This window comes from Adiantum capillus-veneris, chromosome 6 (assembly GCF_014529385.1).
Source record: "Adiantum capillus-veneris isolate H3 chromosome 6, ASM1452938v2, whole genome shotgun sequence".
NCBI classification, from domain to species: Eukaryota; Viridiplantae; Streptophyta; class Polypodiopsida; order Polypodiales; family Pteridaceae; genus Adiantum; species Adiantum capillus-veneris.
In genome coordinates, this window is record NC_140936.1 from 117,230,369 (window position 1) to 117,242,701 (window position 12,333).

The following is a 12,333-nucleotide window of genomic DNA, read 5'->3' on the forward strand; positions in this document are numbered from 1 at the left end:
GCTGGTCACGTGAGCTCGTATAAGTATAACCCACATTCATACAAGTTCTGTAACTCTTGGCTCTGGCGGCTTGCACGTTGTCCATTCAGAGCATACGATCACAGGAATTCACGACTTATTTACTCCTCCTTAGCTGATGTATTTTTCCTGCGTCAGAACCTTCTGCTTGAACATTGCAGATCAAACGATGCTACCCCATTGGACTTGTTGGCATTATTGCTTTGTACGCAGGAAAGCATGGCCAATACTGACATCTTCAATACCATTCGTCTGGCAAAACTCCTGCCTTCAACGCCTCCTGCTGGTTCCTTACCGATTGACGACCTTGCATACATTTGGCAACAGTGTACAGCGCAGAGAGACCGCTCAAATATCCACCTTTTACACTACCACATGTGCCACCATAGCTTGGAAGCTGATACATCAATTGGTAACTCTCTCGTCTCTATGTTGGTTGATGTAGGAAGCCTCCATGATGCACATTGGGTTTTCAACACATTGCCTATCCGCCATGAATCATCTTGGACCTCTCTTATCTCTGGTTATGTCAAAGCGGACGATCCACATTGTGCCCTTACCCTCTATGACCACATGCAAAACGATAACACCTTATGTCCCTGTGGGACTACATATGTGGCCGCTCTTAAGGCGTGCACACAGCTCAAGACCCTTCAAAAAGGCCGTCAAATCCATGCTCATGTTGCTTCATTGGGATTGTTGGAAAGGGACTCTTTTGTCGGCAGTACCTTGCTTGATATGTATGCCAAGTGTGGCTTTATTGCTAAAGCACAACAAGTGTTTGATGATCTCCCGATACATAATGTTGTCTCGTGGACAGCACTTATTGGAGGATATGTTGAACATGGAGAAGGTAAGGAAGCACTTTAGTGTTATCAAGCTATGCAAGATAAAGGTATCTCTCCCAATCGCATCACATTCATTTGTAGTTTGAAAGCCTGTGCAATAACAGGAGATGTGACCAAGGGACAAGAAATACATGCAGAGGTGGAAAGGCAAGGTCTGTCAGGTAAAGATACTGTAATTGGCAACAATTTGGTTTATATGTATGCAAAATTTGGTATGCTTGATACTGCTCAAGAAGTTTTCGATGGGCTTCCAATGAGAAACATAGTTTCATGGACTTCACTGATAGCGGGATATGTTGAACATGGACATGGTGAGGAAGCAATTAATTGTTTTGATGAAATGCAAGTCAAGGGCATTGAACCCAATGCAATCACAATTAATTGTGTCATAAAAGCATGTTCTAGTATGCGGTTCATCTCCAAGGGCGAAGATATCCATGCAGAGATTGAAAGACAGGGACTTCTGCAAAAGGATATCGCACTCGGAAATGCACTAGTTGACATGTATGCCACATGTGGCCAACTTGCCAAAGCGCACGACGTGTTTACTAGTATTTCAGCTCCAAATGTTATAACATGGACAACCCTAATTTCTGGATGTGCCTAACATGGGTATGCTGAAGAAGCTCTCAAGATTTTTGACCTAATGCAAGCTAAAGATACCCTGCCAAACAGTGTCACTTTGATTTTTAGCTTGAAAGCTTGTGGCAGCATTAAAGCAGCTGATAAAGGAAGGGACATACATGTAGAGATAGAGAGACAGGGCTTGTTGGAAAGGGATCATCTTGTGGCAAACGCTTTGATTGACATGTACGCTAAATGTGGGCTGTTTTCCATAGCACAACAAGTTTTTGACAAACTTTCCATTCGAGACGTGATCTCATGGAACACTCTTATATCTGGATACTCTGAACATGGATGTGGAGAGGAAGCGCTTCAGCGTTGTGAGCAGATGCAACTTGAGGGTGCTCTTCCTGATGAAGTCTCATTTGTTTCAAGATTTAAAGCATGTGGCCTTTCTGGAGCCATGTCTAAAGGTCTAGAGACGCATGTAAAGAGTGTGGAAACTAGACTTTTTCATGAGGATGATATTGCAGGCAGTGTATTAGTTGACATGTATGCTAAGCTTGGTTCTGTAAGCATGGCAAAGCAAGTATTTAGTAAGCTTCCTGTTAGAAACTCTTGGTCATGGACCTCACTTATTGCAGGATATATTGAGCATGGAGATGGTGAAGAAGCTCTAAGGTGTTTCGAACAGATGCAACTTAGCGCTCTCTCTCCTATGGCCGTTACATTTGTTTATGCTTTGAAAGCTTGCAGCATTATAGGGTCGCTATTGAAGGGCCAAGAAATACATGCTGAGGTTCTCAAATGTGGTTTAACGGAAGATTACCCTACAATCAACAGCTGCTTGTTCTTTATGTACGCCAAGTGTGGCTCCTTGGACAGTGCCCAACAGTTGTTTGACAACAATCTCTCAACTCAAGATGTTGTGTCGTGGAGCGCTCTCATCGAGGGGTATGCTGAACATGAGCTTGGTGAGGAAGCACTCAATTGTCTTCATAGGATGCAGAGTCTGGGCATTGCTCCTAACGCTATCACGCTTGTTTCGTGTTTGAAAGCTTGTGTATGCATAGGTGCCGTCGACAAAGGCCGCGAAATACATTCTGAGATTGAAAGACAAGGACTTGTTGAACAATCTGAGGTGCTGGTCAACTCTTTAATCAGTATGTATGCAAAGTGTGGCTTACTCATCATAGCAAGGCAGGTTTTTGACAGGCTTCCAGTCCGCGATGTGGTGTCATGGACCACACTCATGGCAGGGTATGCACAGCTTGGACAAAGTGAGAATGCTTTCTGGGCTTTTAGTGAGATGACAAGAGCAGGAATCAAGCCTAGTTCAGTAAGTTTTGTAGTTGTACTTAGCGCATGCAATCGTAGAGGCTTGCACGATATAAGCCAAACATATTACGAGTCCATGAGCGAAGATCATGGGCTTATTCCAACCAAAGTGCACTATTCATGCATGCTTGATCTTTTCAATCGTGCAGGTCAATTGGACAAGGCTATAACAACGCTTCAAAAGCCTCCTGTCGGTTCAAACCTTGTGGTATGCCGCAGTATATTGAGTGCCTGTCAACATTGGGGCATGTTGGAGCTTGCAAACAAGGCCTTTGAGCATGTTTTGCGTCTGGACAACAAGGACTCAGCTTCCTATGTATTAATGTCTCGTATCTATGCAGGTGCAAGCTCTCAAAGAGACTCCTCTGCTTTAATTTCTAGCAGTAATGCAGTGGCTGCAGACTGAAAAAGACGAGCAAGGTGATGTGATTAGTGTATAGATCAAATCTGCTGTTTTTGAAGAGTTGTGAGCTTTAAAATTAGGAGGCTGAGGGAAAGCCTGTTGCTGTAATGTAGACGGAGATGCCTGCTACAGTCGAAGGTTTTACTATGGCCCAAAGATTCTAGACAAGGACCGGGGAAGCTTAGCATGAGTGGCAGTAGGAGTTGGGAGCCCGTGGCAACTGCTCCTCCTGGGTTGGTAAGGGAATTCTGTTGTCAGTAGATTCTAGTCGGGCCAATGGAACTGTAAATAGCAGAATTCTGTGAATCATTGAGTCTAGAGTGCCCTTACCATGAGGGCATGGCTAGTAGCAGTGGGGCCCTGGCTGGTGTCCACATTCCTTCAATCTGTCCTCATTATGCCACACACGAGCCATCGAAAATGCGGGAATCATGATTAACCTTGTGGCTTTAACCAGTGAGTGATATGTTTCCATTGAGATTGCACCCATCAATTGCTCATGAAAGTTTAATTGCTCTTCATAAAGGATTGTGTGTCTGTGTAAGAGACAAACATACATTCGGACACCAAGAAGACGGCGGGTCCCCACCCCACCCAATGTCAGGTGCAATGGAATTGAAATGGTGAAGATTTAGTTTTACACTTCCAAAAAATCCAACTTTTTTCCTTGCGCTAGTGAATGCTTTGTGCTTCAACGAATGTTCCTTTTACTTTCAATTGAAGAGAGGGACTGAGAGAATGCAATAGAGATGTGTAGAGGGAGAGAGAAAGAGAGAGAAGAGAAGAGCGACACCCGATGGGGTCCCAACCAACCCTCTCAAGGCCCCCTTACACCGTTACCGATGTGGTATTTGCTTTAGATCGCGTAAATGGAATGTATACACAATGCGATACCTCAATGCAGACTCTATTGACTCGATGACGACAAATCACCGTGGTAACTCCTCAAGAAGAGGCACCTCCGGGCTGATTTAATGCACCTTGGATCCTTCTTGATGGGGGATTGTGGATGGCCGCCAAGGGGTTGATTTGCACTCCCAATGTGAGAGGAATGAAGGGCTGAAAATGCAGATCTCGACAATGCCGATGATGGATAACAATGGAACACTCGATGCCGGCGAGGGAATGGTTGAGGGGAGGTTCAATGGGCTGCCGAAGTACCAAACCGCAACAAGAAACACACTAGCACAGAATCTGAGCCGATCCGTCGCGAGGAAGCAGGTTGAAATCTGAAAACGCTGGCTGATCTGCTATGAATCTGAAAATGTTGTTGTGGAGCAAAAACGCTGCCCTGTCATGCTGGCTGATCTGAATGCTAGGGCTGATTGTTGAAAACGTTGAAAATGCTAGGCTAATTGCTGCTTCCCTTGAGCACTTTCTCAACTTACTGAAAATGCTAGCAAATGCTCTTCCTTTATAGGCTATTTTTGTAGGGATAAATAATTAAGGCTTAGGTAGGGCAGCTCTCCACCATGTTTCCCTGCAAAATAAATCATAAATGATTTATTTTAATAAACTAGAACGGGGTTCAAAATTGGGTGCAAATGTGCACATCTACCGATCCGAGAATCCGATTGACGCGCGGGCTGGCACGTCGGATTTCTCTAACCTAAAACTACATGCACGTCATGTTAGATGCCCACTGTAGTGTAATAACATCTATCAAAACGCGTATACAAACCATTTATGCAAGAGGATCCAAGACTGAAAACCTTAATCTAATGGATTTGTTTGGACATGCAAGTCCTGCGAACATGTTCACAAAATTGTTGGTACTAATCCTCCTAAGATGCTAGACATCCCTATCTAGGAAGAAGGAGAAAACTGGCTTTGGAAGTCGATGAAGCAAGTCCACGTGGCACATAGAGCCATGTGCATATGACATCTCCTCTTGCTTAAGGTGAGGTATGTGTACCGATCTGCATGGCCCCCTCGTATGAGACTAGCAAATCCGGATAATCGATGAAGAACTCCTCATTCACCCAAGCCACTTAATGTGGACCTCGATTCTTAAACTTCAAGAAGTATTGTCTTGCTTGCTTCTTTGTTCCGTGCTTGAATCGGTGCAAAAGGATTTGCTTTGGCTCTATAACTTCGGCTTCATCAATGATCTCTGGTTGCTCCTCGTCTGGAACGCTCCGGGTCACGTTGAAACAATTTAAGCCAAGAAACATGGAAAACATTATACATTGTCCAAGAAGGTGGCAAACGTAATTGCATGGAAACTTCATTTATCTTTTTTGACTATCGAAAACGGACCATATATACGAAAAGAGAGTTTAGGACACCTCTTACTAACTTGCTTGAGATTGCTTGAGACATTGCTTCATGATCGTTAAAAACACCCAATCACCTTCCTTAAATGAGACATCTTGTCGATGCTTATTAGCATGCCTAGATTAGGACTCTTGAGCCTTGCTAAGCTGAAGCTTAATAGTTTTGAGTACCTCCGCATAGGTTTGACTAACACAATTAGCATGATCAACTTTGGAAATGGACCTAGTCAACAAAGATTGAAACGGTCGGCCAAATGCTGCCTCATAAGGAGCACGACCAATTGCGCTTGAAAACGAATCATTGAGGACAACCTGAATTAATGGCAAATATTGCTCCCACTTAGATTGCTTATCATCTATATACGATTTGAGAACATCAAAAGCCAATTGGCTGTAAATTTCAGTTTCTCTATGAGACTGTGGATGAAATGCAAACAAAAAGTTTAACTTATTGCCAAAATTTTTCAAACAAAGCACGCCAAAAATGGGATGTGAACTTAGTATTACGATCCGACACAATAGACTTGGATAGACCACACAATGGATACTAATGCTTGATGAACAACTGTGCAATATCTTGTGCAATAACATTAAGCTTGCAAGGGATTAACATGCAAAATACTAAACCTATCAATGATGGTTAGACATTGCGTGTTCTGTGCAGACGTGAAAGGAAATTCTTAGTTATGTCCTTGAATGGTCCGTTAGTGATAGGCAACAACATGAGTAGAGTCCTTGTTGCTTATTGAGAGGGCCTTTAACCTTTTGACACACAACACACTTAGTAACATAATTATACACATCCTTACGTATCTTAGATCAATAAAAGAACCGTTCAACCTTTTCTAATATAGCATTAATACCCATATGACCACTCGTCAAAGCATCATGTGCATCATGCAAAATGGGTGCTCTGTAAGACAATACACAAAAATAGCTCCTAAAGAAAAGCCAATCATCACGAACGAGGTAATTGCACGGACCTTATGCATTCAGTGCTTGTAACCAATGCTTCTCAAACTGTGAACCCATGTAATTGTATTAAAACTAACATCTTGAATAGAGAGAAAAGAATGGGACTCTAGAGCGAGAACTTGACCGCAATAGGGTTAGCTTTTTCAGGGACATACTCAATCATACCACGAAATTCTTCAAAAAATTGAGACCATCGTGCTTGCATATCATTCCAATGTGCACAAGGAATAGATTGAATTCATTTAACTGCTGGTGATCTGTGCGAACGACAAACTCACACCCATAAATAAAATGCTTCGAATGATTTAATGCATGAATGACAGAGAGAAGTTCCTTATCATAGACATAGTAATTTTTCTCCGCACTATTTAGTTTACGAGAGAGAAATGCCACTGGATGGTTGTTTTGCCGTAACACTACGCCAAGGGCAATGCTACTATCGTCAGTCCACATCTCAAAAGGCTCATCCCAATAGGCCAAGACGAGGCATGGCGCCTCGGTGGCTGCTACTTTGAGCGCTTCAAAAGCACTCTTAGCGGCGTCGGTCATGACAATGTGCTGACGGCGAGTCTTGACACCCTTTAACAAATCAGACAATGGCGCAGCAGTATGTGCAAAGTGCATCATGTGAGAACTATATGCTTGACACAAACCCAAAAATAAGCGAACATCATATGTTGTCTCAAGCATAGGCGACTCTCTTACCTCCCTTACCTTCGCGGAGTCAAGTTGAATCAGAATCAGAAATTTGTTCTTGAAGGTGATTTTAATCAGTGCACATTCTCCAAGATCCGTCTTTCTTTAAAACCAACAAGATCGGAGCATAGTAGGGTGACGTACTCGGTTGGATAAGACCCTTCCAAAATGGTCTTTCACTTGGTTCATACTCTCTTCATTCTGGGCTCGGCTAACACAGTAAGGTGGCCGGATCGGTGGTGTGCTTCCAGGTATCAGATCAATAGTATGATTCTTAGGACGAGATGGTTGTGACTCGCCTGGTAGGCCCTCAGAAAAGCAGTCGGCATGAGTGTAGCAAAAATCTTAGCTTTCTTTATCTAGTTCAGACATATCCATTCTGTGTTCATCATTTAACTCTTTCGAATAGATTGAGTAAACAAACAGACTAGATTTCATTAATTTGGAAATGACCGAACCGATACAATAGGGATAGACTTGCCCTTCAGTTTTACATCAAGTATAATTTTTCGGCCCTTTTCATTTGTCAAAGTCGCTTTCTTCGCCTGATAATTGACCACGGTGCCAAGGGACTCCAAGGAGGACGTCACAACCTTCCAAGGGCATTATGTAAAAGTCCTCGTGCCCCAAATACCCCTGACAATGCAACCCAAGTTTGCCAATGACAGGTGTAATGGCTATGTCCCGTCCGGGTGCCGCAAGAACTGCCTCTGCTGGTGGTCCGATTGGGTGTAATCTTGAGCCGCGTCGCCAATTCAGGTGAAATGAAGTTGGCCTTGGCTCCTCCATCAAACAAAATGATCTTTTACTTTGCCCCAAGCTCGACAAAGTTATGTACTTTCATCAATCGTGCTTGGGTACCGTCGTGCTTGGGTCAGTACCCATGTAATCTGGAACCAGTCCTGCTTTCATCTTGCCTTTTCTGCCACGTTTCTTAGCTGCTCTTTAACTCTCTTGCTTGTCTTCATGTTGTTCTTGCTGTGCCTTTTTGGGGCACTTCGCGGAGACGTGCTCATGTTCCTCGCATCCAAAACAATTTCCTTCTTTGATGTAACTTGCCCTCTCTCGAAGAGTGAACCGGGGTTGTGTATCCTAGTCTTTCTTTTCTTGGGAACTCTTTCTCTTTCTACTTTCATTATTAGAAGTTTGTTGGGTTCTCTGAGTCGAGATCTCATCAGTGGGGTAAGTCAAATTTCCCGAATGTATCGCAAAACCCCGTTTCACATGACCCATCAATTCTTGAATAGAATTTTATTTTTGTTCCAAGCAATAGTCTTGGATCTTTGTAGGAAGTCCGCAGCAAAACCGCTCAGTCTGTTGCTTAAATGAGACCTTCTTAAATGAAGAGGTTGGTAGAAAAGAGTTCCAAAATCTCTCGCAATGAGCATCCAAAGAATCTCCCTTGGTCATCCGAAGGTGATTCCAAGCGGTTCGTATATCTCGTTCGTACTCCCGAGTCAGCCAAGAATAACTAAAGAGCCTTTTGAATTTCAACCATTTAACTCGAGCTTCCTTCCTTAGAAGAAGAGTGGGCCACCATGTTTGTCGCATTTTCCTTGAAGAAAGATGTATCCCTCCTAATCTTGGAGTTCTTTGAGTAATGCCCTCCAGAGAAAGCTATGTCAAACTGGTGAATGAAGGCCAAAGCCCTCGGAGCATCTCGGAACCCAAAAAAGGAGTCAAACTTAATGGACTCTCCATAATCGATTATCCACCTTCTCTGATTTTTTTTTTACTTGCTTGCTTTTGTCTTCGAGAAAGTCATATTGGTTGGCTCTGTAAAAATGCTTCTTCTTTGCATAAAACATGTGATCGTCGGAGTCTGAATTGTCAGAGGATGACTCGTTTGTATGACTGTCAGAAAGTGGGCAAAATCTGGGCTTCTTTGCCTTTTTCTTGCCCTTTCCGAATCTTTGCTTTTTGCTTCCCTTTTTACCTTTTCTGTCTTCCTCGCTCGAGTCAGAAGAGCCAGAAGAACTGTCAGAAGAAGAAGAACTGGGTAGTCCTTCAAATTGTACATCCTTCTTCTGCTTTCTTGTTGATGCAAAAGAAGATTGATGACCCAGATAACCCGGGAAATCAGTCCCCTTCTTGTGCTTTTTCTTTTGCTTTTTGGATTTGTTGTTAGCGTCCAAAAGCCGGCTGATCTGTGTCTGAACCACCTCTTGTAATTCTTGGTGTAGCAGGGCTACAATGTCACTTTCACAGGACACACAGTTAGTACAATTGGTCTGGTCTGGTTCACACTGGACGGACTCTCTGGGCTGGCAGTCACGTGGTAGGGATGCGGACGTGGTCTAGTGGACATCGTGGCTAGGTCACCACCACCACTCAGTTTGGAGATAGACTTAGATGGTTGACATTTATGAGCCGTTGGTGGCTCTTTATGGTTGTACATATGAGTAGCAACTCTTGGGTCATACAGATTTTCTTTTTCATATATGGTCCAGCGCCGTCGTCTATTGAGTGAGTCTATACACACAGCATGTCTCCACCATCCTTGCACATCTGAGCCTCGACATCCCGATTGTACCCGTGAGTTCTGGGCTGGAGCTGAGTGTGCTGCCACGCCAGAGTCTGTACTAGTTCCTTTGAGATAGTGGAGTCCATATGTTTTGGTCTGCTGATGTCTTTGTGTTGATTTGTTGTTATTTATGGTTTTCTGTGTTTTCTTGTTGTTTGAGTGAGAAGTCATGCACATTGCACTGAGGAGCACCACTATAGAGAGCACGACACACTATCCACGCTACAAGTGCTCTCATTTTTGACAAGCCCAGTGGGACCTCAACTGAAGTCTCACTCTCTGTTGAGGTACAAAATCGAGGAGCTAGCTGGTTTTTACCCGGTCTTGCCTACTTCAGCTTGCACAGTGCAGCCTGCTGGTTTGGTCCTCTCTCGTCCTGGTCCAACTAGCTCTCATCCTGGTCTAGTCCTTCCTCGTCACACTGGACCAGCTAGGTGGTCTAGTCACTCGCCTTGGTCTAGTAGAGTCTGGACCGGTGTTCAACCATTTAAAGGTCTTCTTGCCCAAAGCTTGGTTGGTTTTGTGGTTACTGCATGACACGTACAAGGCGGTCATTAGAGCGTCAAAGCGCACTACTGAGTCCTATGAAGTACTACCATAGAAGGCATCAACCCTTGGTACCTAGTAGAATCCACCAACCCCATCACCCATACCTCTACATACGGCATCATCCATTCCTCAATCGGGTTCTACATCTTCCAGTCACCTTCCCCAGTAAAGCCCTCTCCCATTTTGTTACAGCAAGCTATTGAGCAACAGGCTCTTGAGCAAGAGGCCATGGAGGAATTAACCAGTGTTTTGGCCAAGGTAAACCTCAAGTTTCCTACTTTCAAGGGACTCTCCTCAGAAGATGCAGATGACCATGCAAGGAGATTTGTATCTCTCTGTAGAGGTTGTGGTCTTAATAGAGAAGATGCTTATTTGGTGCTATTTCCATCAACCTTGGATGGTTTAGCAGACAAGTGGTACAGTCAGTTTACAGCGAATCACTTTCCAACTTGGACAGCTTTAAGACAACAATTCTGTGCAGCATTCAGGCCAGGTGACTTCCAGGAAAAGGTTTTGGATGAGTTGGCCAGACTTTTGCATAACTCATGACTAAAACCAAGTCTCTGGTTGCCAAGCTTCCTCAGCAACCGGGTGAATTTATGATTACCAAGTGGGTGGAGAAGGCTCTTCCCAAAACTTCTCAGCAAAAACTCCGAGAGAGTCTCCGACCTGAAGCCACTCTAGAGGAATTTTTCGCGGCTACTACTGGGATAGAGGGAGCTAGGAAGCTATTCACCAACTCCCCTTAGGTAGAGACCCCTCAGTGTTTTCGGAAATTCCTTTTGATCCGTTAACTTCTTTATGCAAGGAACTGGAAGCCCCAAAGATACAACGCGCGCTTCAAGAGGAGAGGTCCTTCTCTCTTAGACAGGAGAAGCCTCCACATCACGAGGCATTGGAACAGATCAAGCGCAAGCTAGAAGAGCTCAAGTCTCAGCAGGAGACTAAGGCTATGGTTTGGTGTAGCTCATGCCGCTCTCCAGGGCACCCTCCACACGAATGCCCGGGTTTACTACCACTTCTGTGAAAAGTCTGGACATGAGGACAAGGATTGCTACTACCTCAAGGGATTGCGACGAATACAACAAAGTCTTGGTCCTACTCTTCAACAAGGACCAGCACCTGCATCCAACATGGTTTCTCCTTGTGGCCATCCACACCACATACCACCTTTATTGACAACCCCTCCTATGCAAGGTATGTAAAGTACTTTTCTGTCTCAGAGCTTTTATCATACCAATGCTCCCTCATCACCTCAAAGCTTCTATGTCTCCACTTCCAACTCCATGCACCAGGAGCAAGGAACACCTCCCCCTTTGACTCGCCCATTGAATCGGCCCATTTTGTGCTACAGATGCAGGGAATATGGTCATTACCAAAGCTCTCTCTGTCTCTCTCTCTCTATCTCTCTCTCTCTATATATCTCTCTCTCTCTCTCTCATGGCCAATGACATGTAAAACAACCTATAATTTGCATGCATGTCCCCAAAGCGATACAAAATGCAGTCGACTCACAAACAGTCAAACCTTCTTCTTTTTTTCTAGGGATAGATGTTTGACATTAGTTAGTGTGTGTATATATGTGTGTGTGTGTGTGTGTGTGTGTGTCCATCATAATATAGAAATTTTATAGATTTTTTAGGGTGGCACATGGTTTAACTCTCAAAAATAAAAAGGATTTAATAACTCTGACTTGATAAAAGGCCTGCCAATTGGGAAATATCCCCATTTGACATGCCAATGTTAGGGTTGTTTTTTTTCAAACATTTTACCCATTTCAAGACATTTTTCTTGTTTTATATGGAAAAAATATTAGCTACTCTTTTGAAAATACATGATAATATTAAGAAAATAACAATGTCTTAAGGGCAAGGGTGTCCCTAGTGAGTAGGAGTCCCCATGAGCTCAATCGTAAAATCTCTCTCTCTCTCTCTCTCTCTCTCTCTCTCTCTCTCAATAATGTAGATAACAACCCTTACCTTTGAATGCATGCCCTCAAAGCGAGACCGACTTAAATTGATGCGCGGACATGTGACCTTCTTCTTTTTCTCAACCGCTTTTAAAAATAAAAACTTACACAAAAATTTATAAAAGGTATCAATATTAGTCTTGAAAAAAACCCCTTGATAAAACAAAGCCAAA

The 12,333-nt window shown here is 43.6% G+C and overlaps 3 protein-coding genes across 3 annotated transcripts; all 3 read left to right on the plus strand.

Moving 5' to 3' along the window:
• The first annotated feature begins 237 nt into the window (after window positions 1–237).
• LOC147456136 (pentatricopeptide repeat-containing protein At4g38010-like) lies at window positions 238–888 on the plus strand. Its single transcript, XM_086514688.1, has one exon. The coding sequence runs from the start codon at window positions 238–240 to the stop codon at window positions 886–888; it is 651 nt and encodes a 216-aa protein (XP_086370814.1).
• Window positions 889–900: 12 nt separating this feature from the next.
• Window positions 901–1,473, plus strand: LOC147456137 (putative pentatricopeptide repeat-containing protein At3g28640). Its single transcript, XM_086514689.1, has one exon. The coding sequence runs from the start codon at window positions 901–903 to the stop codon at window positions 1,471–1,473; it is 573 nt and encodes a 190-aa protein (XP_086370815.1).
• A 39-nt stretch (window positions 1,474–1,512) lies between these two features.
• Window positions 1,513–4,893, plus strand: LOC147456138 (pentatricopeptide repeat-containing protein At3g53360, mitochondrial-like). The gene has a single exon (XM_086514687.1). It carries the CDS (start codon window positions 1,513–1,515, stop codon window positions 3,172–3,174), a length of 1,662 nt encoding a protein of 553 aa, XP_086370813.1. The 3' UTR covers window positions 3,175–4,893.
• Window positions 4,894–12,333: the final 7,440 nt, after the last annotated feature.